The sequence below is a fragment of the Lutra lutra genome, chromosome 2 (genome assembly GCF_902655055.1).
Source record: "Lutra lutra chromosome 2, mLutLut1.2, whole genome shotgun sequence".
Taxonomy (NCBI): domain Eukaryota; kingdom Metazoa; phylum Chordata; class Mammalia; order Carnivora; family Mustelidae; genus Lutra; species Lutra lutra.
In genome coordinates this window covers 42,328,635-42,356,527 of record NC_062279.1, presented here as the reverse complement: position 1 = coordinate 42,356,527, position 27,893 = coordinate 42,328,635, and the positions used below count along the sequence as shown (strand labels likewise).

General features: G+C 38.6%; 1 protein-coding gene across 1 annotated transcript in view; it reads right to left on the bottom strand.

Moving 5' to 3' along the window:
* Nucleotides 1-1,165: 1,165 nt before the first annotated feature.
* Nucleotides 1,166-27,893, bottom strand: part of LOC125092831 (arylamine N-acetyltransferase 1) — a 46,612-nt gene continuing 19,884 nt past the window's right edge. Inside the window, exon 2 of the mRNA XM_047717276.1 lies at nucleotides 1,166-2,074. Within this exon, the coding sequence (XP_047573232.1) occupies nucleotides 1,196-2,068 (873 nt within the window). The 5' untranslated portion in view covers nucleotides 2,069-2,074 and the 3' untranslated portion in view covers nucleotides 1,166-1,195. The remainder of the gene's footprint in view (nucleotides 2,075-27,893) is intronic.

Genomic DNA, 27,893 nt, shown 5'->3' with positions numbered 1-27,893 from the left:
GTTGATGGACATTTGATCTCTCTCCATAGTTTGGCTATTGTTGATGATGTTGCTATAACATCGGGGTGCATGTACCCCCCTTGAATCTGTATTTTTGTATCTTTTTGTTAAGTACCTAAGAATGCAATTGTTGGATTGTAGGGAGTTCTATTTTTAGCTTTTTGAAGAACCTCTAAATTGTTCTCCAGAGTGAATCAGTTTTCATTCCCACCAACAGTGCAAGAGGGTTCCCCTTTCTCCATACCCTCGTTGACACCTGTTCTTTCTTTGTTGTTAACTAACCATTCTGATTGGTGAGGTGATATCCCACTGTAGTTTTGATTTTTATTTCCCTGATGATGAGTGATGTTAAGCATTTTTGATGTGTCTGTTAGCCATTTGTATGTCTTCTTTGGAGAAGTGTCTATTCATGTCTTCCATGTATTTTTCTTAATTGGATTATTTGTTTTTCGGGGATATTGAGTTTGATAAATTCTTTATAGATCTTGATACTAACCCTGTATCTGTAAGATCATTTGCAAATATCTTCTCCCATTCTGTGGGCTGCATTTTAGTCTTATTGTCTCCTTCATTATGAAGAAGGTTTTTATTTTGATGAAGTCCCTATTGTTCATTTTTGCTTTTGTTTTCCTTGCCTCTGGTGTTGGGTCTAGCAAGAAGTTGCTGCAGCCCAGGTCAAAGAGATTTATGCCTATGTTCTTCTCTAGGATTTTGGTGGTTTCCTGTCTCACACTGAGTCTTTTGAATTTATTTTTTTTGTGTATGGTTTAAGAAAATGGTCCAGTTTCATTTTGTGCATGTAGCTGTCCAGTTTTCCCAACACTATTTGTTGAAGGTACTGTCTTTTTTTCCACTGGATATTCCTTCCTGCTCTATTGAAGATTAGCTGACCGTACAGTTGTGGATCCATTTCTGGGTTCTCTATTCTGTTCCATTTATCTATGTGTCCGTTTTTGTGCCAGTACCATACTGTTTTGATGACTACAGATTTGTAATGTTAAATGCTGATATTTTTAAGGGTAAAATTTTCTTTGGTATAATGTGTGAACATTGAAGAAATATTGTAGTTAGTAATTGATAAATTGGGTGATACAGACATTTATTATTTTATTTTCTCTAGTATATGTTTAAAACTTTTTATAATAAAAAGTTTCAGGACATGAAGTAATACCAAAGGCCATTTTTACTCCTTATACTAAATGGTAAAAAACTGATCACCATGTTTGGGCACAAGCTTTCTCTCCAAGGAAATATTAAATATATTTTTAAGCTTTTTTTCTACTTCTTCCTCATTCAGTATCTTAAACTCTATCAAATCCATATTGTCTTTAAAATTGAATTTCCTATAGGAAAGGGTGCAGCCCACTAAACAGTGAACCCCTTCAGAGGTCTGCAAGGAACAGAATGACTTGCTTGTAAACACAGATGTTGGAGATATCTGAAGGTATGCATTCACAGACTCAAAATCTTCAATTGTTCGAGGTTCAAGAGTAAAGGAGTATATTTTTCGGTATTTGTTCTTTTCCAGAAGATCAGAATTAAGAAATTCTTGATTTGAAATGTACTGTTCTCTTCTGATTTGGTCCAAGTACCAGATTCCTTTGTCTTCTGTCAAGTGGAAAATGCAAGGCACCTGAGGCTGATCCTTTCCAGAAATTAACTCCAGAGGCTGCCACATCTGGTAAGAGCGTCCAAACCCAGCATCCACTATGTAATTCCTGCCATCAGTAGTCACCTTCAGCAGAAGGTGAATCATAGCATTGCTATATTTGTTGGCTGGAGTACTGTAAACATACCCTCCCAACATTGTGGTCTCAAAACCAATTGTGGTCAGAGCCCAATATAGAAGATGATTGACCTGGAGACACCACCCACCACGGTTCCTCCTCACAAGTTGATCAAAAATGGCCTCCAAGCCCAATTCCATGGCTTCCCCACAATGAATGTTAAGGTTCTCAAAAGGAATGGTTCGGATCTGGTGCTGAAGAATGTCAGTTAATGTTTCCAAGTCCAGTTTCTTCCTAGAGTTCCTATAACCAATTCTTTCAAAATAAGCTTCAATGTCCATGATCCCCTGAGGGAAGTACAACAAAACAGAAATTACATTACTTTTGCACTGGATTTCCTTGATTAGCCTAATTATAACTAATGTATTATAAATATATAAATGCAGTCAGTGGTTATAATTGTCCATAATCATAAATCTTTTGTTTACTGTTTTTATTGCATAAATTGCTTTTGTACATATAAACTCACTTAGTAGACTTAGTAACCCTGTAGGAAAACTATTATCACTTCTTTCATATTTTAAGCATGAGAATTTGGAAATCCATCATAAGTGAGGAGTGAAACTATAAAAACAGTTTACATGTGGTTTTCTTCATGATGAACAAAACAAGGCTCAAATTGGTATCAAAATAAGGTTTACAAATAGTTCCTAATATAAATATAAGTATATAAAGGAATCTATTGATTTCATGGTACCTGATCCACTCAATTTCCCCTTTAGATAACATAAAATTATCTGACCAAATATTCCCACTCAAAGATTATATTCATTTGTGCATTGATTTATTAATCCATTCAATGTATTTTCTGAATACCTACTATGTATTTGCTACTGATCTCCTTGCTTGTCCTCAGAAATCTTACACTTTAGTGATAGTTGGATGACATAGCTTGTAAATTGGATAAACTAATAAAACATTAAATTTCTTAGATTCTAATAAGTGTCCTGTGGATGACTAAAGCAAAGAAAGTAGACACGTTATGCACTGAGAAAACTAATTTAGAATAAAGTGATCAAAGAAAGCATCATTGCGACCTTAAGGATGTGAAAGAAGGAGCCATGTCTACATGTGTGGGGAATACCATTCAGGCAGAAGAAACAAAGCCAAAAAAAAAAAAAAGTCTCAAAGTAGAACCTGCCTAGAGTGCTCAGAGAACTTATAGGAGGTCAGAGTGATTGAAGCAGAGTGAGTGGGAGAGAATGTAAATTGAGATAAGACAACTAACATACCCTATAAAAAATACTAGCCTTTTGGCTTGAACTCCGAGATCAGAATCATAGTGAGAAGGGCAGTGGAGGAAGTTGCAGTTTAGGCAAAATGTATCAAAATAAATTTGATGTTTCTGGCTATTACATGAAGAATAAGCTGTATACATTCAGCTAAATAGATGGTGACACAGGTAGACCAATTAAAAACATGTATGTTCTAGAACCAGTACTCTCCTCATGAATGGTATGTTATCCAAATCAAGTCAATAAGACTCTATTGAAGGGAAACTTCAGAAACCTAAACAGATACGTTCTGCTGCAGGGCTAAGAACTGGTAGGGTATTTTCTCAAAGCTACTAGGAGAACTTGCTGAAAAATAATATCAATAAAAATTTACGGAGTTGAGGAATGAAAAGCAGGAGAAAAAAAAAAGAGAAAGACTTGAACCAAATTTTAAATTATCTCTTGACTTTCTGTTAAGGTGAGGTAGCAGAAAAAAAATTCCTTATTTTTGTTAAATCCCATGTAGAAAACATTCTGCCCCTGCTGGTGAAGAGTCCTAATCCCATGTAGATGCTAATTTTAACAGTAGTGCACTACCATTGTTAGTATAACATAGTCTGAGGTGACATGATACAAAAGGCCCTGTTCCCTAGGCTAGTGGTGAAAAGTTATGTGTTTCTATTGTCCTTTTTATTCTTATTTCTTTTGTATTGTGTTTTTCTTTCTTAGTGAGCTCTTCCCATTTTGCTAGGGTTTTAACTTTCTTTACTTTTTAATGTCTGCAACATTATTTTCTCTAAATCTATTAAGTTTATTTAATCTCTTCTCATCTTATTTGCATTGATGTCCTTTACCAACATGTACACAGGCTCTAAAACTACCACTCAGATATGGAGAAACTATTGTAATTGAGCCATACCATCCCAAACCCTCTCTGATTCTATACCCAGAAGCACTCTTGAGTAAGTAAGGAGGACAGTGATATGGCACAAAAGAAATATGGTTTGGACATGCTTGAACTTTAAAAAAATTTAGTTAACAGAATTTTCCCTTTTCATTTTAGTTAACATAAATTATATTATTAGTTTCAGAGGTAGAATTTAGTGACTCATCACTTACATAAAACACCTAGTGCTCATGACATTAAGTGCCCACCCAATTACCTTACACCCCTACCCACCTCCCTTCCAGCAACCCTCAGTTTCTTTCCTATAGCTAAGACTCTTATGGTTTTCCTTCCTCTCTATTTTTATTTTACTTTGTTTATCCTTCCCTTCCCCTATTTTCATCTGTTTTTTTTTTCTTAAATTCCACATATGAGTAAAATTATATATTTCTCTTTCTTTGAAATTATTTCTCTTAGCATAATACCATATGGGTACATCCACATCATTGTAAATGGCAAGATTTCATTTTTTTGGTGGGTGAGTAACATTCCATTATATATATATCAATCACACCTTTGTCCATTCATCTGCCATACACATGTGGGCTCTTTCTATATTTTGGCTCTTGTGGACATTGTTGCATAAACATTGAAGTGCATGTGCCTCTCTGAATCACTATGTTTATATCCTTTGGATAATATCTAGTGTAATTACTGGGTCATAGGGTAGGTCTATTTTTAACTTTTTGAAAAACCTCCATACAGTTTTCCAGAGTGGCTGCACCAGTTTGCATTTCAACAAACAGTTTAAGAGGTTTTCTCTTTCTCCACATCTTTGCCAACATCTGTTGTTCCTGAGTTGTTATTTTAGCCACACTGACTGATGTGAGGTGGTGTATCATTTTTTTACTTATATTTCTTTGATATTGAGTGACAGTGAACATTTTTTCATGTGTCTTTTGGCCATTTGCATGTCTTCCTGTAGAAAAATGTCTGTTCATGTCTTCCATCCATTTCTTGACTAGATTATTATTATTATTATTTATTTTTTTATTTTTTTTTTTGGTGTTGAGCTTGGTAAATTCATTATAGATTTTGGATATTAACCTTTTACCTGTTATGTCATTAATGAATATCTTCTTCCATTCTGTAGGTTGTCTTTTAGTTTTGTTGACTATTTCCTTTGCTGTGCAAAAGCTTTGTATTTTGGCAAAGTACTGATAGTTCATTTTTGCTTTTGTTTCCCTTGCCCTTGAAGATGTATGTGGCCAGAAGTTCCCAGCAATGAGGTCAAAGAGGTTGACGCTTGTGTTCTCCACTAGGATTTCGATGGTTTACTTGTCTCACATTTAGGAATTTCATCCATTTTGAATTTATTTTTGTGTATGGGGTAACAAAATGGTCCAATTTCATTCTTCTACATGTGCCTGTCCAGTTTTCCTAACGCAATTTGTTAAAGGGACTGTTTTGTTTTGTTTTTTCCCCATTGGGTATTCTTTCCTGCCTTGTTGAAGATTAGTTGCCTATAGAGTTGAAGTTCTATTTCTGGGTTTGCTATTCTGGTCCATGGTGACTGTTTTCATGCCAGTATCATATTGTCTTGATGGTTACAGATTTGTAATACAGCTTGAAGTCTAGAATTGTGATGTCACCAGCTTTGGTTTTTTCATTATCCTTTCCTTCCTTCTTTTCTTTTCAGTTTTTTTTTTTCTTTTCTTTTCTTTCTTTTGTACTTTCAATCTTTCTTTCAATATTTTATTTATTTGACAGAAAGAAAGTATAAGCATGGAGAGCAGCAGAGGGATAGGGAGCCTGATGTGAGGCTCAATCCCAGGACTGTGAGATCATAACCTGAGCTGAAGGCAAATGTTTGACCAACTGAGCCACCTGACACCCCTGGTGTTCTTTTTTTTTTTTTTTTTTTTAACATTCCTTCTGTTTTTCAAGGTCTTTTCTTGTTTCATACAAATTTTAGGATTGTTTGTTCCAGCTTTGAAAATGCTAGTGACATTTTGATAGGGATTGCTTTAAATGAATAGTTTGCTTTGGGGAGAATAGACAATTTAACAATATTTGCTCCTCTAGTCCATGAACATGGAATGTCTTTGCATTTCTTTGTGTCTTTCTCAATTTCTTTCATAAGTGTTCTGTAGTTTTCAGAGAACAGATATATTACCTCTTTGGTTAGGTTTATTCCTAGGTATCTTATGGATTTTTGTAAAATTGTAAATGGAATAGATTTCTTGATTTCTTTCTGCTGTTTCATTGTTAGAGTATAGAAGTGCAACAGACTTCTGTGTGTTGATCTTACATCCTGCGACTTTGCTGAATTTCTGTATTACTTCTAGCAATTTTTGGGTGGAGTCTTTTGGATTTCCAACATAGATTATCATGTCATCTGTGAAGAGTGAAAGTTTGCCTTCCTTTTTGCTGATTTGGAAGCCTTTCATTTCTTTTTGTTGTTTTATTGCTGAGGCCAGAACTTCCAGTACTACGTTGAATAACCATGATAAAGGGGACATCCCTGTCATTCTCCTGACCTTACGAAAAATTTCTGGTTTTCCCCATGGAGAATATTAGCTGTGTGTCTTTTATAACAGTTGTTAGATCTTCTTGTTGGATATACCCCCTTGTTATGATATAGTGTCCTTTTCATCTCTTACCACAGTCTTTGGTTTAAAATCTAGTTTGCCTAATATAAGGATGGCTACTCCGCTTTTTAAAAAAATATCAGTTAGCATGATATATGGTTCTCCACCCCTTCACTTTCAATCTGGAGGCGTATTTGGGTCTAAAATGAGTTTGTTGTAAGTAGCATATCAATGGTTCCTTTTTTTTTTTTTTTAAACCCATTACACTATTTCTTTCTTTTCTTTTTTCTTTCTTTTTTTTTTTTCTTTTGGAACATTTAGTCCATCTACATTCACAGTAATAACTGAAAGACATGAATTTAGTGCCATTTTATTACATGTAAACTCACTTTTCTGGTAAATTGTCTCTGTTCCTTTCTGATCTTTGTAATCCTTGTCCCCTCATCTTTAATAGGGTCCCCTTTAATGTTTCTTGCAGGGCTGGTTTAGTGGTCATGAATGCCTTTCATGTTGGTTCTCTTGGAAACTCTATCTCTTTTTCTAATGTGAATGTTAACTTTGCTGGATAAAGTATTATTCTTTATGTATTTTTCCCACTTAGCTTATTGAATATATCATGCCAGTCTTTTCTGGCTTTTCCAGGTCTCTGTGGACAGGTCTGCTGCCAACCTTATGTTTCTACATTTGTAGCTTAAAGGCCTCTTCTTCAAAGTTGCTTTCAGGATTTTTCTCTTTATATTTGCAATCTGGAAGTTATAGGTCATGGTGTTAACCTATTTTTGTTGCTTTTGACAGAAGTTCTCTGTGCCTCTTAGACTTAACCGTTTCTTTCCTCAAATTAGGGAAGTTCTTTCTTATAATTCATTCAAATAAATCTTCTGCTTCTTTTTCCCCACTCTTTGTCTTCTGGGATTCCTATAATATGGATATTAATTTGCTGTATGAAATTGCTGAGTTCCTTAAGTCTACCTTTGTGATTTAATAGTTTCTTTCCCTCTTCTTTTCAGCTTCCTTTTTTACCATCATTTCATCTTCTATATCACTGATTTGCTCTTCTGCATCGTTCATTGTTGTTTTTATGGCCTGCACTTGTGACTGCATCTTGGTAATAGCATTTTTAATTTCAACCTGACTAGATTTTAGTTCTTTTATCTCTACAGTAGGGATTCTCTAGTGTGTTCTATACTTTTTTCAAGCCAAGCTAATATCTTTATAATCCTTGTTTTAAATCTAGTTCAGAAATCTTACTTATATCTCTAGTGATTAAATTCCTGGGAGTACTATCTTCTGTTCTTTCTTCTGGGGTGTTTTACTCAGTCACTTATTTTTGTCCAGCAAAGAAAAAAAGAAAAACAACAACAAAAACAACAATAATAACAACAACAACAACAACAACAAAAATTAGATCCTGCATGTATTTTGGTCTGTTTGTTAAAAGAAACTAGGTTCCAATATAAGAAAGAAAGAAAAACATATATATTTAAAATAAAATAAAATACAATGAAAGGAAACAAAAAATAAAATGTACTATACCTTGGCTAACTGAATTTAAATAAAAAATGTATCCTACTTTGTTCAAATGGCAGAAAAAAGTGTATATAAAATTAGAAATTAAAAAAGAGTAAAAAAGAATTGAAGAAGTAAGAAAATTACTGAAAAAATAATACTAAAATTCTAAGGAATGAAAATACAAAGAATACTATATACTGTTTTTCCCAACAACTGAAGGTTTTTTTTTTTTTTTAAGATTTTATTTATTCATCCGACAGACAGAGATCACAAGTAGACAGAGAGGCAGGCAGAGAGAGAGAGAGGAAAGCAGGCTCCCTGCTGAGCAGAGAGCCCGATGCGGGCCTCGATCCCAGGACCCTGAGATCATGACCTGAGCCGAAGGCAGCGGCTTAACCCACTGAGCCACCCAGGCGCCCCCAACAACTGAAGGTTTGCAGCTTTCTATGAACAGTACCCTTGGTGACACTTCTGTGGGAAGGGTCTGTTGTGCTGATTCTTAGGTGGACTTGCCCTAGGGTAAATGCACAGTGCACAGAATGGCGGGGCTCAAAGTGAGCGGTTCCATAGTCCTTTAGGTGGCAATCTTTTGCTTTTTGAAGGCTTTCAGCACTGATGGGCTGGATGAATATAGCTGCACCCTGCTCTCTAGCCCTGGAGCTGAAAATATATGCTCTCCACCTCGCCACCCCCCACTCTTCAGTGAGCTGTCACAGAAAAGCAATCACTCTTGTTTCCTTGGTTTCATCAGAACTCTGTGTTCACTCAGCCTTTGAACAATCGTTCTTATCTCAGGCATTTGACTTAGTTTCAAAACTAAATTTTAGGCCCATGGCCCAGATCACAGTGTTCCTCCCAGGGAAGGGGGTTGGAGGTAGAGACCCGCCAAGCTGCTTTTTTGCTAGACTTGTCCCTGGAAAGCAATTTCATGACTGTGCAGTGATTCACAGTTTATGACAACACAGAGTAGAAAAAGCTATCATCTAGACTTCTTGTTCTCAGCCAGCTTCTCTGCTCCAATGCCTGGAAACTCTGTCACACTGAGGGACCACCTGTTCTTCTTATGACCCTGGGGATTCTCAGTCCATGCTATCACACCTGGGATTCGGTCCCACTTCACCACTTAGGCACCTTTAAGTCAGGCATATCTCCTGTAGCAGACTCCTCAAAGTTCCGATTTTGCATTCCACTGCTTATAATGCTTTGTGGTAGCCTCCTTAAGTAGGATCCCTCCCCTCTGCCATATCCTCTGCTCTATCACACTGGATTCAAGTCTCCTTAACCTCCTACCTTCCAAACAGTGGTCTCTTTTCTACCTGTAGGCTTGCAGCATTTGTTTTCTTAGATCTCTGACTTCTTTCTTGCATGTTCAGAATGAATTGATAACTACCTAGGTGTATTTGATGGACAAGACAAACTTGGGGTCCTCCTGCTTTGCCACCTTAGCTCCTCCCCTTTAGTCAATAATCTTAATCTACTGAGACTCAAATTGCAACCATTTTACACACCAAGGCTAACCCCTTCACAGTGTGGGACAGCCTGAGATGGCATGGTACAAAGGGACTGGCTCTGAGTTTAACAGTCATAAGTTAAGGATTTTCTCTTCTTTCTCCTTATATAATTTCTTTCAGATTTTCTTATTTCTCTTTTTTTAACCCAACTATCACTCCCATATTGCCAATGCTTCCAACATTCTCTGTTCATGGTGTCTGAAATATTGTTTCCTTTAAATCTATTAGATTCATTAAACTTCCTTTCATCTCACCAGCATCTTTCCCAATATTTAGAGAAGTTGTAATACTCTACTCTTTAGTCACAGAGAGAACAACTGGTATTTAGTCAGATCTCCCCATATCCTCTCTGACACTAATCCAGAATTTGTAAATGTGTATGGAAAGAACAGAGGTGAAGGGTGACGGAAAAGGAATCAAGTGGTTTCTAGCTTGGCCATTTGATTCATGGTTAAATCATTATTCCTTCTACTTGAAAATTATTTTGTACTTATTTTGAATTGTCATAATTTGTTTTCAAGTGTTTGTTTTCCTTTTCATTTTTTTCTCTATTCTTTTTTTTTTTTTAAGATATAATTTTAGGGACACCCGGGTGGCTCAGTTGGTTAAGCCGCTACCTTCGGCTCAGGTCATGATCCCAGGGTCCTGGGATCGAGTCCCACATCAGGCTCCTTGCTCAGCGGGGAGCCTGCTTCTCTCTATGCCTCTGCCTGCTGCTCTATCTGCTGGTGTTCTCCCTCTCTCTCTCTTACAAATAAATAAGTAAATAAAATCATTTAAAAAAAAGATATAATTTTAAATTAGAATTTAGTAATGGCGGTGAGGGGGGCAAGATGGCAGAGAAGTAGGAGGCACTGTTTCAACTGGTCCCCTAAAGTGAGCTAATTATCTACCAGAACACTCTGAACACTCATGAAATCAGCCTTAAATATAGGATTATACACTTCTGGATATCTTCATGGGCAGAAGACTCCAGTGGACAGGTAAAGCAGAGTGGGAATGATGGCACCAACATCAGAAGATAAACAGAATGGGGAGAGAGCCACCAGAAGTGACCCATTGGAAAGTAATACCCAATATGAGAGTGCCCTATGAATGGGGACCAGCATTAATTTGGAGTCTGGTTAAAAGCACTCAAAAAGAGCAAAATATCTTAAGGGACAACTGGTGGAATCAAATAGTCATGGGCATGGGCTTAAGCCCACAACCCAGGACAGCCTCTGCTGGTGACTACCCATGCCAGAGAGAGTGCGGCGAAGCCTCCAGACTGTGGCTCTTGAGATGCAGGCAGTCATGAGAGTGTCTGGGTGGTGACAGTTGGAGCTCTCTAGAATCACAGCCTTTTGCACTTTGCACGCATGTTGTACGACTGGTGCCTGAGCCACGCTCTGCACCCTCCACTCACCCTCCCCTGAGATAGGTCCGTGCAGGTGCTAGCCAGTGCTCTCTAGGACCAGCGAGAGTCTGAACACTCCCACCCTGGGCAGGCATGAAAATCTCAGTATGCTATCTCTGGTTGGGATCTCTCTGGCTGTCTGGACCTGCCCTGAGAGCCAAGGCAAAGGCAGCCACTGGAAGCGGGCTCTTGGACCAATATTGCTCATGGTTTTAGTAGCACCAGGGTACAGAGACAGGTGGGAGCTCACGCGGCCCCTCAAACTGTGGCTAGGGACATGCTTTGCCGGTGGGGGGTGGCAGAGGGGGAGTCTGTATGCTCTGGACCACCCAGAGAGGAACAGACTGAGGCTTCTCTGAGAAAGAGGTCTGGGTGCAGTTTGCTTTCCTCTAAACCTCCAAAGAACCACCAAAAGCAGCCAAGGGAGAAAAAAAAAAAAGAAAAAAAAAAAACCCTCCAGAGAACAAAAGCCTGAAAAACCTATTTCCTCAGAGCTGAGACTATTGATAGGGGGAAGGAAGACTCAACCCAAGCAAGATTTCTTGAAAAACAATGTGGCAGGCCCCTCCCCCAGAAAGCCAACATAAAATATGAGAGGACAACCACCACAGTGATCCCATAAAACTGTAAAACCCAAATATCAGGGGATAAGAAGATATTAAGCTGCCGATATTGCTCTAAAACCTGTATATTTCATAGATACAACTTTTATTTTTATTTATTTTTTATTTTTTTAAAGAGTTTGTTTATTTATTTGACAGAGAGAAATCACAAATAAAGAGGCAGGCAGAGAGAGAGAGAGAGAGAGGGAAGCAGGCTCCCTGCCAAGCAGAGAGCCCAACGCAGGACTCGATCATGACCTGAGCCGAAGGCTGTGGCTTAACCCACTGAGCCACCCAGGCGCCCCCAACTTTTATTTTTAATTCATTCCCACTATTCTTATCCTTTTTAATTAAAAAAAAAAAATTTGTAGCCCATTTACCATCACAACAAGAGGTTCAGTACAACAAATTCCATAATAACCTTTTAACTTGAGTTTTTTGATATATATATCTGTGTTTTCCTTTTCCTTTTATATATTTTAATATTCATATAGAGATAAGCTTCAAGGTAATCCTCTTTCCCCAATGAATACTACCCCTATATATAAACCAGTTTTAATCCCCCTTTATCTCAGGAAAGTTGAGTCTTTTAACAAAGATACCAAGATGAACCCAGGAAGAATCAAAATAACCTTCCTTGCCCACACTGAGGATTTATAACCACCCACCCATCTTTTCCTTCTGTCAGTGTTTCTGTGTATTTGTTTTTGTTCTGGTAGTATATAAATCTTATACTTGGGATTCATTTTGACTAGGTTCTTTTTTTTCTTGTCATTTGTTTTTATCAGTCTTTTTGTTTGTCCGTTTTTGTTTGTATACTTTATAAATCGTACCATTGGGGCCCATTCAGGCTGGGTCTTTTTTTTCCCTGTCTCCATCTTTCTCTCTCTTTTTTTCCTTTTTTCTTTCTTTTTGGTGGGGACTTCTGATTGCTCAGAAGCATTCTAGGGGCACCTTGCCTGGGTCATGGTTGATATATTCAGCTACACATCCCCTCAGCCATCTTTCACCAAAATGACTAGGAGGAGGAATACCCAGCAGAGAAAAAATTCAGAGACTGTGCCCTCTCCATCAGAGTTATTGGATATGGACATAAACTCTATGTTATCCAATGACAAAATGGAATCAAATATGGCATAAGTGAAAGCCATCAGGGAAGAAGTTAAAAATGCTATCGATGAGTTCCAATCTAATCTAAATTTTCAAAAAACTAGGGTAACTGAGGCAGAAGATAGAATTAGTGATCTAAAAGATAAACTGATAGGGGGACGCCTGGGTGGGTCAGTTGGTTGGACGACTGCCTTCGGCTTGGGTCATGGTCCCAGGGTCCTGGGATCAAGTCCCGCATCGGGCTCCCAGCTCCATGGGAGGTCTGCTTCTCCCTCTGACCTTCTCCTCGCTCATGCTCTCTCTCACTGTCTCTCTCTCAAGTAAATAATAAATAAAATCTTTAAATAAAATAAAATAAAATAAAAGATAAACTGATGGGAAAAAAGATCAGGTGGAGGCCTGGAACAAACAGCTTAGAAGCCATGAAAACAGAATTAGGGAAATAAATGACCCCATGAAATATTCCAACGTCAGAGTTATTGGAATCCCTGAGGGGGAGGAGAAAGAAAGAAGACTAATAGATATAGTTGAACAAATTCTCCATGAAAATTTTGCCAATTTGGGGAATGGAACCAGCGTTCATGTCCTAGAGGCAGAATGGTCTCCCTTGAAGATCATAGAGTCTAGAGAGACTTCGAGACACATGGTTGTGAAAATGATGAATCATAATTTTAGACAAGAGTTCTTGAGAGAAGCTATAGGATGAGATTCTTTACATACAGAGGAAGGCTCATCAGAATAACATCAGACCTGTCCACAGAAACCTGACAAGCCAGAAGCAGCTGGCAAGACATATTCAAGGCACTAAATGAGAAGAACATGAAGCCAAGAATACATTATCCAGCAAGGTTGACATTCAAAATGCATGGAGAGATAAAGAGCTTCCAAGACGGGCAAGGTTTAATACAGTATGTGACCACCAAGCTGGCACTACAAGAAATATTAAGGGGGATTCTATAAAAGAAGAAAGAACTCAAGAGTGTCATTGAACAAAAATTAATGGAGACAATCTATAGAAACAAGGGCTTCACAAGCAACATGATGTCAATAAAAACGTATCTCTCAGTAATTGCTCTCAACATGAAGAGCCTAAGTGCTCCCATAAAATGGCACATGGTAGCAGATTGGATAAAACGACAGGACCCATCCATATGTTGTCTACAAGAGACCCATTTTAAACCTAAGGATACATCCAGACCGAAAGTGAAGGGGTGGAGAAGCATCTTTCATGCCAATGGGCCTCAAAAGAAGGCTGGGGTAGAGATTCTCATATCAGATAAACTAGATTTTAAACTAAACACTGCAGTCAGAGATAAAGAAGGACACTACATCATACTTAAAGGGCCTATCCACCAAGAAGATCTAACAATTGTAGATATTTATGCTCCCGTATTCAACATAAGACAACTGTTAATCAAGAGAAGAAGTCATATTGATATGAATACATTAACAGTAGGGAGTCTTAACATGCCACTCTCAGTAATAGGTCATCCAAGCAGAAAATCAAGAAAGAAATGAGCATTGAATGACACATTAGACAAGATGGACCTCATAGATACATATAGAACATTCCACCTTAAAACAACAGAATACTCATTCTTCTCAAGCGCTCATGGAACCTTCTCCAGAATAGATCACATACTGGGTCACAAATCAGGGCTCAACTGATAACAAAAGATTGAGATCATTCCCTGCATATTCTCAGACCACAATGCTTTACAACTAGAACTCAACCACAAGAAAAAGTTTGGAAGGAATTCAAACACTTGAAAGCTAAAGACCACCTTGCTTAAGAATGTTTGGATCAACCAGGAAATCAAAGAAGAACTTGAACAATTCATGATAACCAATGAGAATGAAGACACTTCAGTCCAAAACCTATGGGATAAAGCAAAGGCAGTCCTAAGGGGGAAATACATAGCCATCCAAGCCTCCCTCAAAAAAAATTTAAAAATACAGAATACACAAACTGTCTTTACACCTTAAAGAGCTGGAGAATCAACAACAAATTAAGCCAACCCCACACACAAGAAGGGAAATAATCAAGATTAGAGCAGAAATCAATGAGATAGAAACTAGAGATACAGTAGAATACATCAATGAAACCAGAAGCTGGGTTTTTGATAGAATCAAGAAGATCGATAAACCCTTGGCCAAACGAATCGAAAAGAAAAGAGAGAGAACCCAAATTAATAAAAATTATGAATGAAAAGGGAGAGGTCATGACTAACACCAAGGAAATAGAAAAAATCATCAGAAATTATTATCAATAGGTATATGCCAATAAGTTAAGCAACCTAGATGAAATGGATGCATTCTTGGAAACCTATAAACTTCCAAAACTGAATCAGGAAGAAATTGACAACCTGAAGAGACCAATATCTAGTAATGAGATTGAAGCAGTGATCAAAATCCTCCCAAAAAACAAGAGCCCAGGACCTGACAGATTCCCTGGGGAATTCTACCAAACTTTCAAAGAAGAAATAATACCTATTCTCCTGAAGCTGTCTCAAAAAAGAGAAACAGAAGGAAAACTTCCAGACTCTTTTTATAAAGCCAGAATTACCCTGATCCCCAAACCAGGCAAGGACCCCACCAAAAAGGAGAATTTCAGACCAATATCCCTTGTATCTCTCCCTCAGAACAATGTATTACTTAAAATATAAGCCATGGGAAATTTTACTAGTTACCAAGCACGTTTAAATATAGCCTTGAGAAAAACACATACTGGCAACAGTCCTCTGGGGGAGAGGACGATATACAGCCTTGAAGCCAAGCAGCTGGCTATGCCTGGCTAGCTCAAAGTGGAACACCGCCTGCTTCATGGAAGGTGAGCAGCTGATAATGTCCAGCCCACTCAGGGTGAAATGCCACTTGCTTCATTTTTCCGTTATCTCCCCTTTCCCCCTGAGAGCACCTATGGCTAATTAGATAAGTCCTTTGAATGTGCTTGCTCAACTATAAACTTTATACTGCTTGACCAGACATATTTTGCCTTCCTACTTTTTTATCTACAAGGTATATGATTAATGTTTGGCCTTCTTTGGCTCTTCTGTTGATTACTGTCTATATCTAATAAAAGCGGGACTGAAGAGTTGTTCGGGGCAACAGTCTTTTCTACTGTTGGCCCCTGCTCCCTTTCTCTTGCAGCTGACTTGTTTATGCCTCATTCTTCTCCGGTGCACCGTCAGGAAGTGGCAATCCCTGATGACTATGGATGCTAAGATTCTCAACAAGATCTTAGCTAAAAGGATCCAACAGTACATTAAAAAGATTATCCACTATGACCAGGTGGGATTTATCCATGGGATGCAGGGGTGGATCAGCATTCACAAATCAGTCAATGTGATAGAACAAATAAATAAGAGAAGGAAGAATAACCACATGGTCCTCTCAGCTGATGCAGAAAAAGCATTTGACAAGATACAGCATCCATTCCTGATTAAAATGCTTCAAATTGTAGGGATAGAGGGAAGATTACTCAACTTCATAAAATCTATGAAAAACCCACAGTCAATATCATTCTCAATGGGGAAAGCTGACAGCCTTCCCTTTGAGATCAGGAACACAACAAGGATGCCCACTCTCACCACTCTTGTTAAACAGAGTACTAGAAGTCCTAGCAACACAATCTGACAACAAAAGGAAATAAATGTATTCAAATTGGCAAGGAACAAGTAGCACTCTCTCTCTTCACAGATGACATGATACTTAATATGGAAAACCCAAAGGACTCCACCCCCAAACTACAAGAACTCATATAGGAATTCAGTAATGTAGCAGGATACAAAATCAATGCACAGAAATCAGTGGCTTTCTTATACACTAACAATGAAAATATAGAATGTGAAATTAGAGAATCGATTCCTTTTGCTATAGCACCAAGAACCGTAAGATACCTGGGAATAAATCTAACCAAAGAGGTAAAGGATCTGTACTCGAGGAACTACAGAACACTCATGAAAGAAATTGAAGAAGACACAAAAAGATGGAAGACTATTCCATGCTCTTGGATCAGAAAAATAAACATTGTTAAAATGTCTACACTGCCTAAAGCAATCTATACTTTCAGTGTCATTCTGATCATATTTCCACCAGCATTTTTCAAAGCGCTGGAACAAAGAATCCAAAAATTTGTATGGAAGCAGAAGAGACCCCGAATTGCTAAGGAAATGTTGAAAAAGAAAAACAAAGCTGGGGCATCACTTTGTCTGATTTGAAGCTTTACTACAAAGCTGTGATCACCAAGACAGCATGGTACTGGCATAAAAACAGACACATAGACCAGTGGAACAGAGTAGAGAGACCAGATATGGGCCCTCAACTATATGGTCAAATAATCTTCAACAAAGCAGGAAAAAATATCTAGTAGAAAAAAGACTGTCTCTTCAATAAATGGTGCTAGGAAAACTGGACAGCTATATGTAGAAGAATGAAATTCGACCATTCTCTTATACCATACACAAAGATAAACTTGAAATGGATGAAAGACCTCAACGCAAGGCAGGAATCCATCAGAATCCGAGATGAGAACATAAGCAATAACCTCTTCGACATTGGCCACAGCAACTTCTTTCAAGATATGTCTCCAAAGCTAAAGGAAGCAAAAGTGAAAATGAAGTTTTGGGACTTAATCAAGATCAAAAGCTTCTGCACAGTAAAGGAAACAGTCAATAAAACAAAGAGGCAACCCACTGAATGGGAAGATATTTGCAAATGACAGTACAGACAAAAGGCTGATATCCAAGATCTATAAAGAACTCCTCAAACCCAACAGACACAAAACAGATAATCCCGTTAAAAAAATGGGCAGAAGATATGAACAGACACTTCTCCAATGAAGACATACAAATGGCTAATAGAACCATGAAAAAATGTTCATCATCATTAACCATCAGGGAGATTCAAATCAAAACCACACTGAGATACCACCTGACACCAGTTAGAATGGCCAAATGTAACTGGACAGTAAACAACATGTGTTGGAGAGGATGTGGAGAAAGGGGAACCCTCTAACACTGTTGGTGGGAATGCAAGTTGGTGCAGCTACTTTGGAAAACAGTGTGGAGATTCCTTAAGAAATTAAAAAATAGAGCTACCCTATGACCCTGGAATTGCACTACTGGGTATTTACCCCAAAGATACAGATATAGTGAAAAGAAGGGCCATCTGTACCCCAATATTCATAGCAGCAATGGCCACAGTGTTCAAACTGTGGAAAGAACCAAAATGCCCTTCAACGGACGAAAGGATTAAGAAGATATGGTCCACATATGCTATGGAGTATTATGCCTCCATCAGAAAGGATGAATACCCAACTTTTGTATCAACATGGATGGGACTGGAAGAGATTATGCTGAGTGAAATAATTCAAGCAGAGAGAGTCAAGTATCATATGGTTTCACTTACTTGTGGAGCATAAGGAATAACACAGAGGACATTGGGAGATGGAGAGGAGAAGTGAGTTGGGGGAAATTGGAGGGGGAGACAAACCATGAGAGACTGTGGACTTTGAGAAACAATCTGAGGGTTTTGGAGGGGAGGGTGGTGGGAAGTTAGGTGAGCCTGGTGGTGGTACTGAGGAGGGCACGTATTGCATGGAGCATTGGGTGTGGTGGATAAACAATGAATTCTGGTACACTGAAAAAATAAAATAAATTTTAAAAAATTAACTAGTCAAGCATCAGGTAGAGAAAACAAACAATTTATAATTTATAAAACATTACACTGGCATCAGAATATTCCACAGAAATGTCCACAAGTTCACCTTACTTCAGTAATGGAATTATGCTTACAAAGTTTTGAAAAAAAGTATGACCCTCAAACATGATTCTGTTAGTGTTTCATTGAATCATGAAGGGAAAATAAATAAAGACAATCTCAAACATGAAAAAAAATGAGAAATGCAACAATGAGATACCCTGAATAAATGTTACCTTCCATTGGTTAGTGAAGATGTAAATCAAAATTTAGGAAAAAAAAAAAAAAGTAAGAGACCACAATTAAAGGAAAGCTGGACAGAATTAACTCTTTTTTTTTTATAGAACAAAGAGAAGAAAGATTATGAGAATTGTGGCTGAAGTAATTGTAAAACATTTTTAAAAATGTGACTCAATTGAAACCTATTACTCCAGCACATGTAGGGATTAAAGAACAGAGAAGGCATGTTTAGTGTACCTAGAGAGGGTACATGGGGTTGATGAGGATTTAGAAGGGTGGTGTGGGGGAAAGCTCTCTGTAAGCCATTCATATCACTTCAGATCTCTTTTACCTTTTGTTATGCCTGGTCTGTCTTTTGTGCTCTTACACTTAAGGACACCAGAAAGCAGCAAGTGCCAGGGAATTCATATTCTACCAGGGTTTCTCTGGGTCAGTGACTTATTGGTGGGAGGTTTTGAAAGCCCAGCACTTTGTCTTGTGTCTGGACAAACTTATAGTTTGCATCCAGGCTGAAATTTGGTTTCTACCAGGAGTACTTACTTAATATGTCACTTGCACATGGATCCTTGTCTCTCTCTGATTCTGGGAACCTGATTTAAGTTACTTTGATGTTTATTTTGGCAAGCTGTGTGAAGAAAAGGTAGGATACTTGGGATGAGGCAAATTCCAGAAGGCTTTGAATATCAGATAAAAGAGATTTATTTTTTCTGCAGATCAAATGGATGTTTGTTTTCTTTAATGGTCAGTATTCAATAGTTGAATGGACTTATCTTTAAGTGATGTGTTACTTCAATTCATTTTCATTTTTTTGAATGCAGAAATCCTTATTCTCTCCCCAAATGAAGTTATAAGCAAGAGCCTAAAAAAAATTTAAATAGATTGATTTGGAGGTAGACCACATGGGGTGCTGTTCTCCCAAGACTACAAGCAGCACAAATAAATTATTTGACTAAAATGGAATCTTTACCTAATGCCTATATTTCTGTCATTACTGAACAGAATTTAATAGTGTTAGTGGATTATTTTTCTTTCTTTGTATGCCTCCTAATCCCTTTCATTCTCTTTTCTTTGTCCTAGTGAAGGTCATAGCACCTCACTGGATTGACACTGTAATCCAGCCTTCCCTCCCAAAAGTATATGACAGCTACTTGACTTTCTGGATTAAAAAAAAAAGTTGCTAGGCCAGCTATGTTCACAGACCATTGGTCAATAAGCCTGTATCTCAGCTACAGCCCTAAGTTAATGCCTATAGAGATCAGGCAGGTACATGGCATCCATAGAACAGTACCAGAAAGTCAATCTAAAATGAAACATCTGTTCACCCAAAGATGGCAAAGGCCAAACAATATAAGTCTCTGGGACAGATGTAGCTAGGGAATTGAGAGTTAAAAGTTTTCTTTTGTGGGAAGGAGTTAAGTCCATCACTTTATGTTTGAGGAGTTAAAATGAGGGTCCTGGGGAAGGAAACAATGCTGCCATCACACTCAAGGCTACAGGAGGCACACGTAAACTTTTGGGCTGAGGTGGAATCTCCAACTCCTACTGCCAGGATTTCTGGCATTACTATATAGATTTTTCTAATGTTATAACATCCACTTAACAAAATTAACCATTTTAAAATGAACAATTCAGTGCCACTTATTACATTCACAATTTTGTGAAACTATCACCTCAGTCTAGCTTGAAAATATATTATTGCCATGAAATAAAATCTCATACCCAAATCAGAGTTAAAATGGCAGAGGAGTATGGGACCCTAAGTTTCTCTAGTCCAAATAAATATATATATATAGTTATCAAATCATTCTGAACACCTGTGAAATCAGTCAGAGGTCTGAGAAAAGAAATTCTACAAATAGAATTCTGCAATTCTACAAATAGAAAAGTGATCCCTTTTTGGAATGGTGGAGATGCGGAGACTTGAATATGGGGTGATATATCAGAGGACATGATGGAAGGGAGGGACGCTGCTTAAGGAGGCTACCACAAAGTATTATAAGCAATGGAATACAAAATTAGAACTTTTAGAAATCTGCAACAGTACAGGGTGTGCTTGGTCCAAGGTGGTCAGGTGTCAAAGTGGGGCAGAATCCCAGGTGGCACAGTATTGTATCAGGATCCCTAGGGTCACAGGAGGAATGGAGTGCCTAAAGTGCAGCAGAGATCCCAGGCATAGAAGCAAGGAAGCCAGCTGAGAACAGGCAGTATAGGCTCTGACTTTCTGCTCTCTCTTGCCATTAATTGTAAATCACTGCATGGTCATGCGACCACTCTCCTGACAGGGATACAGGAAAAGGTAGAAGCCTGGCAAGACCTCCCCCCACCCTCTCCCTGGGAGGAACAGCATGGATCTGCACCAAAAGAGTCTGCAAAATTTGGAGTTTTAAAACTCAGTTACATGTCTAAGATAAAAATGCTTGGTCATAGGCTGGGAGAACACAGAGTTTGGACAGAAACCAGGGAGACAAGACTGATTGACTGCTATTCAATGGGAGCTCACTGAAAAGTAGAGGATGTGAATTTTCAGCTCCAGGGCTAGAGATTGGGGTGCTAACATTTTCATCCCACCCATCCGTGCTGAAATTTTCAGGGAGCAAAAGAGAACCACATAGTGGAATTGAAGCTGCTTACACTGAGCCCAGGTCTCTGGTAAGGGAGGTGCACTTCCACAAGGGCAAGGGCACCTGAGAATCATTGCAATAGGTCTTTCACCCAGAAGACCAGCAGGAACATCTGACTCACACCAACTTTATTGTCATAGAGAGCTGAAAGCTTCAGCTCTTGGGAAAAACAGTATATAGCATCTGAGGTTGTTTTTTTTTTTTTTTTAATATTCTTAAGCCTTTTAGTATTATTTTTTGTTATTCTTATTTTTCAATTCTTTTAAAAATTTTTATGCATACGTTTTACACATATTTTTAAATTTTTTTGTTTCCTTTCATTGTGTTTTATTTTTATTTTCATTTTTTGGGTTTTTATTTTTATTTATTTATTTTTTCATTATGTTATGTTAGTCAACATACAGTAGTACATCCTTAGTTTTTGATGTAATATTGCATGATTCATTGTTTGCATATAACACCCAGTGCTCCATGCAATACAAGCCCTCCTTAATACCCATTACCAAGCTAACCTATACCCCCACCCCTGCCATTCTAAAACTCTCAGTTTGATTCCCAGGGTCCATAGTTTCTCATGGTTTGTCTCCCCCTCTGATTCACCCTCTTCATTTTCCCCTTCCTTCTCCTAATGTCCTCCATGCTATTCCTTATGTTCCACAAGTAAGTGAAACCATATGGTAACTGACTTTCTCTGCTTGGCTTATTTCACTTAACATAATCTCCTCCAGTCCCATCCATGTCGATGCAAAAGCTGGGTATTCACCCTTTCTGAAGGCTGTGTTATATCCCATTGTATATATGTGCCACATCTTTATCCATTCATCTATTTAATGCCATTAAACTCTCTCCACAGTTTGGTTATTGTGAACATTGCTGCTATGAACACTGGGGCACATGCAGCCATTCTTCTCACTATATCTGTATCTTTGGGGTAAATACCCAGGAAGTGCAATTGCTAAGTCATAAGGTACCTCTATTTTTTATTTTTTTTTGAGGAAACTCCATACTGTTTTCCAGAGTGGCTGTACCAACTTGCATTCCCATCAACAGTGTAAGAGGGTGTCCCTTTCTCCATATCTTCTCCAACATTTGTTGTCTCTTGCTTTGTCAATTTTTGCCATTCTAACTGACATAAGATGGTATCTCAACATGGTTTTGATTTGAATTTCCCTGATGGCTAATGATGGATAACATTTCCATGGGTCTGTTAGCCATTTGCATGTCTGCTTGGGAGACGTGTCTGTTCATGTCTTCTTCCCATTTTTTGACACGATTATTTGTTTTTTGGTTGTTAAGTTTGAGAAGTTCTTTATAGACCTTGGATATCAGCCCATTGTAGTGTCATTCGCGAATATCTTCTCCCATTCTGTGGGTTGCCTCTTTGTTTTGTTGACTGTTTCCTTTGCTGTGCAGAAGCTTTTGATCTTGATGAAGTCCCAAAAGTTCATTTTTGCTTTTGTTTCCCTTGCCTTTTGAGATGTGTCTTGAAAGAAGTTGCTGTGGCTGATGTCAAAGATGTTACTGCCTATGTTCTCCTCTAAGCTTTTGACAGATACCGGTCTCACATTGACGTCTTTCATCCATATACAAAGATAAACTCATTATATATTTTTAATTATAGTATATACTTAAGTTTTCCTTTCTTTCTTATTTTGGGATTCAGTTTCTTTAAATAAGCAGACCAAACATACACACAGAATCTAGTTTTCTGTTTTGTTCTGTTTCTTGTTTGTTATTTTCTTTTCTTTTTATTTTTTTCTTTGTTTTTATTTCTGTTATTATTGTGGTTATTCTTTACCTCTCCTTCTTCTACTATTTTCTAAACAAAAATGAAGATATGGAGAAATTCACTCCAAAGGAAGGCCACACAGTTTATAAGGATAAAATCTGGGCTTGAAAAGAGCATAGAAGTCCCTAGGGCACCCTTTACCATGGAAATAAAAGAACTAAAATCTACTTACGCAAAAATTAAAAATGTTATTATCAAGATGCATTCCCAAATGGAGGCTCTAAAAACAAGTATAAACAAGGCAGAAGAGTCAGTGATATTAAAAAAAAAAAAATGATGGATGACATGGAAGCTGATAAGAGGAGAGAAATACAAATACCAGTTAACTAAGGGAAACTAATAGAACTCAGTGATTCCTTAAAGCAAAATAGTGTTTGAATATTAGGTAACCCAGAAGATGAAGAGAGGAAGAGATGGATAGAAGTTTTATTTGAACAAATTATAGCTGAGAACCTCTTTAAACTGGAGAAGGAAACAGGCATACAAATTCAGGAGGCATCATATGCCCTCTTTATTGCCCATCACCAAGCAATGTAATGAGCACTGGGTGTTATACACAACTAATGAAGCATTAAACATTATATCAAAAAAACTAGGGGAGGAAGGGCAAGATGGCAGAGAAGTAGGAGACTCTCTTTCTACCAGTCCCCTGAATTGAACTAAATATCTACCAGAACACTCTGAACAGCCATGAAGTCAGTCTGAGATGTAAGATTATACACCTCTGGATCTCTATGGGGGCAGAACGTCAGTGGAGAGGTACAATGGAGAGGATGCACTTGGACTCATATCAGAGAATAAAAAGAAGGGAGACAGAGCCACCAGACGCAACCCATTGGAAAGTAATACCCCAACGTGCAAGTGCCCTGTGCTCGGAGCCCCAGCATTAACTTGGAATCTGGTTAAAAGCACTCAAGAAGGGAGAAGTCAAGATGGCGGAGAAGTAGCAGGCTGAGACTACTTCGGGTAGTGGGAGATCAGCTAAATAGCTTATCTAAAGATTGCAAACACCTACAAATCCAACGGGAGATTGAAGAGAAGAAGAACAGCAATTCTAGAAACATAAAATCAACCACTATCTGAAAGGTAGGACTGGCGGAGAAGTGAATCCAAAGCGACGGGAAGATAGATCGCGGGGGGAGGGGCCGACTCCCGGCGAGCGGCGGAGCAACAGAGCAAAATCAGGACTTTTAAAAGTCTGTTCCGCTGAGGGACATCGCTCCAGAGGCTTAACTGGAAGCCCAGGCGGGGTCAGCGTGGCCTCAGGTCCCGCAGGGTCGCAGAAGGATTGGGGGTGTCTGAGTGTCGCAGAGCTTACCGGTATTAGAACAGGGATGCCGGCTGCAGAGACAGAGCTGAGGAGTGACTCTCAGCTCGGGGTTGCCTTGAACCGGTCGCAGGCTCGGTCAGCTCGGAGCGCGGCCGGAGGCCAGGGAGACGGGAGTAACTGGGTGCTGTTCTCTGGGGGCGCACTGAGGAGTGGGGCCCCGGGCTCTCGGCTCCTCCGGGCCGGAGACCGGGAGGCCGCCATCCTCATTCCCGTCCTCCAGGACTCTACGGAAAGCGCTCAGGGAACAAAAGCTCCCGAAAGCAAACCTGAGCGGATTACTCAGCTACTCAGCGCGGCCCCGGGTAAGGGCGGTGCAACTCCGCCTGGGGCAAAGACGCTTGAGAATCACTACAACAGGCCCCTCCCCCAGATGATCAACAGGAAACCCAGCCAGGACCAAGTTCACCTACCGAGGAGTGCTGTTTCAATACCAAGGAGAGCGGCAGAATTCCAGAGAAGAAAGCAAAGCACGGAACTCATGGCTTTCTCCCCATGATTTTTTAGCCTTGCAGTTAATTTTTTTTTTCTTTTTCAATTTTTTTTTCTTTTTCTCTTCTTCTGCTAAATTTTTTTTAACTTTTACCGTTTTCTTTTTTAACGTTTTTTAACTAGTTTATCTAATATATATATATATATATATATTTTCCTCTTTTTATATTTTTTCTTTATTGGCTTTCTTTTTTTAAATAGTTTCTTTTTTTTTTTCTTTTTGAACCCCTTTTTATCCCCTTTCTCCCCCCTCACGATTTGGGATCTCTTCTGATTTGGCTAAAGCATATTTTCCTGGGGTTATTGACACCCTTTTAGTATTTTACTTGCTCCTTCATATACTCTTATCTGGACAAAATGACAAGGCGGAAAAATTCACAACAAAAAAAAGAACAAGAAGCAGTACCAAAGGCTAGGGACCTAATCAATACAGACATTGGTAACATGTCAGATATAGAGTTCAGAATGACGATTCTCAAGGTTCTAGCCGGGCTTGAAAAAGGCATGGAAGATATTAAAGCAACCCTCTTGGGAGATATAAAAGCCCTTTCTGGAGAAATAAAAGAACTAAAATCTAACCAAGTTGAAATCAAAAAAGCTATTAATGAGGTGCAATCAAAAATGGAGGCTCCCACTGCTAGGATAAATGAGGCAGAAGAAAGAATTAGCGATATAGAAGACCAAATGACACAGAATAAAGAAGCTGAGCAAAAGAGGGACAAACAGCTACTGGACCATGAGGGGAGAATTCGAGAGATAAGTGACACCATAAGACGAAACAACATTAGAATAATTGGGATTCCAGAAGAAGAGGAAACAGAGAGGGGAGCAGAAGGTATATTGGAGAGAATTATTGGAGAGAATTTCCCCAATATGGCAAAGGGAACAAGCATCAAAATTCAAGAGGTTCAGAGAAACCCCCTCAAAATCAATAAGAATAGGTCCACACCCCGTCACCTAATAGTAAAATTGACAAGTCTTAGTGACAAAGAAAAGATCCTGAAAGCAGCCCGGGAAAAGAAGTCTGTAACGTATAATGGTAAAAATATTAAATTGGCAGCAGACTTATCTACAGAGACCTGGCAGGCCAGAAAGAGCTGGCATGATATATTCAGAGTACTAAATGAGAAAAACATGCAGCCAAGAATACTATATCCAGCTAGGCTATCATTGAAAATAGAAGGAGAGATTAAAAGCTTCCAGGACAAACAAAAACTGAAAGAATTTGCAAATACCAAACCAGCTCTACAGGAAATATTGAAAGGGGTCCTCTAAGCAAAGAGAGACCCTCAAAGTAGTAGATCAGAAAGAAACAGAGACAATATACAATAACAGTCACCTTACAGGCAATACAATGGCACTAAATTCATATCTCTCAATACTTACCCTGAATGTTAATGGGCTAAATGCCCCAATCAAAAGACACAGGGTATCAGAATGGATAAAAAAACAAAAACCATCTATATGTTGCCTACAAGAAACTCATCTTACACCCAAAGACACCTCCAGGTTTAAAGTGAGGGGGTGGAAAAGAATTTACCATGCTAATGGACATCAGAAGAAAGCAGGAGGTGCAATCCTTATATCAGATCAATTGGATCGAGTCCCGCATCGGGCTGTCTGCTAGGCAGGGAGCCTGCTTCCTCCTCTCTCTCTCTCTCTCTCTCTCTCTCTGCTTGCCTCTCTGCCTACTTGTTATCACTCTCCATCAAATAAATAAAATCTTTTAAAAAAAGAAAAAAAAACTGGAAAATCAACAACAAATGAAGCCAACTCCATGCACAAGAAGGGAAATAATCATGATTAGAGCAGAGACCAATGAATTAGAAAGTAGAGATGCAGTAGAACACGTCAAAGAAACTAGAAGCTGGTATTTTGAAATAATCAATAAGATTGATAAACCACTGGCCAAACTAATTCAAAAAGGAAAGAGAGGGGACCCAAATTAATAAAGTTATAAATGAAAAGGGAGAGTTCATGACTAACACCAGGGAAATAGAAACAGTCATCAGAAATTACTATCAACAGTTATATGTCAATAAGTTAAGAAATCTGGAAGAAATGAATACATTCCTGGAAACCCATAAACTTCCAAAGAGGAAGAAACTGACAACCTGAATAAACCAATATCTAGTAACGAGACTGAAGCAGTGATCAAAATCCTCCCAAAACACAAGAGTCCAGGACCTGACTGATTCCTTGGGAATTAGACCGAACATTTAAAGAAGAAATAATATCTATTGTCCTGGGGCGCCTGGGTGGCTCAGTGGGTTAAGCCGCTGCCTTCGGCTCAGGTCATGATCTCAGGGTCCTGGGATCGAGTCCCACATCGGGCTCTCCGCTCAGCGGGAAGCCTGCTTCCCTCTCTCTCTCTCTCTCTGCCTGCCTCTCTGTCTGCTTGTGATCTCTCTCTGTCAAATAAATAAATAAAATCTTTTAAAAATATATCTATTCTCCTCAAGCTGTGTCAAAAAATAGAAACAGAAGAAAAACTTCCAGACACTTTCTAGGACGCCAGAATTACCTTGATCCCCAAATCAGGCAAAGACTCCCTCAAAAAGGAGAATTTCAGAACAATATCCATGATGAATATGGATGTTAAGATTCTCAACAAGATCCTAGCTAATAGGATCCAACTGTGTATCTATCATGACGAGGTGGGAATTATCCCTGGGATGCAAGTGTTGTTCAACATTCCCAAATCATCAAACTGACAAAACAAATCAATAAGAGAAGAGAGAGAAGAACCACATAGTCCTTTCAACTGATGCAGAAAAAGCATCCGACAAGATACAGCATCTGTTCCTGATTAAAATACTTCAAAGTATAAGGATAGAGGGAACATGCCTCAACTTCATAAAATCTATCTATGAAAAACCCACAGTGAATATTTTTCTCAATGGGGAAAAGCTGACAGCCTTCCCCTTGAAGATAGGAACACAACAAGGTTGTCCACTATTGCCACTGTTGTTCAACATAGTACTAGAAGTCCTAGCAAAAGCAATCAGACAACAAAGAGAAATAAAATGTATTCAAATTCACAAAGAAGAAGTCAAACTCTCTCTCTTCACAGATGACATGATACTTTATGTGGAAAAACCAAAAGACTCCACCCCCA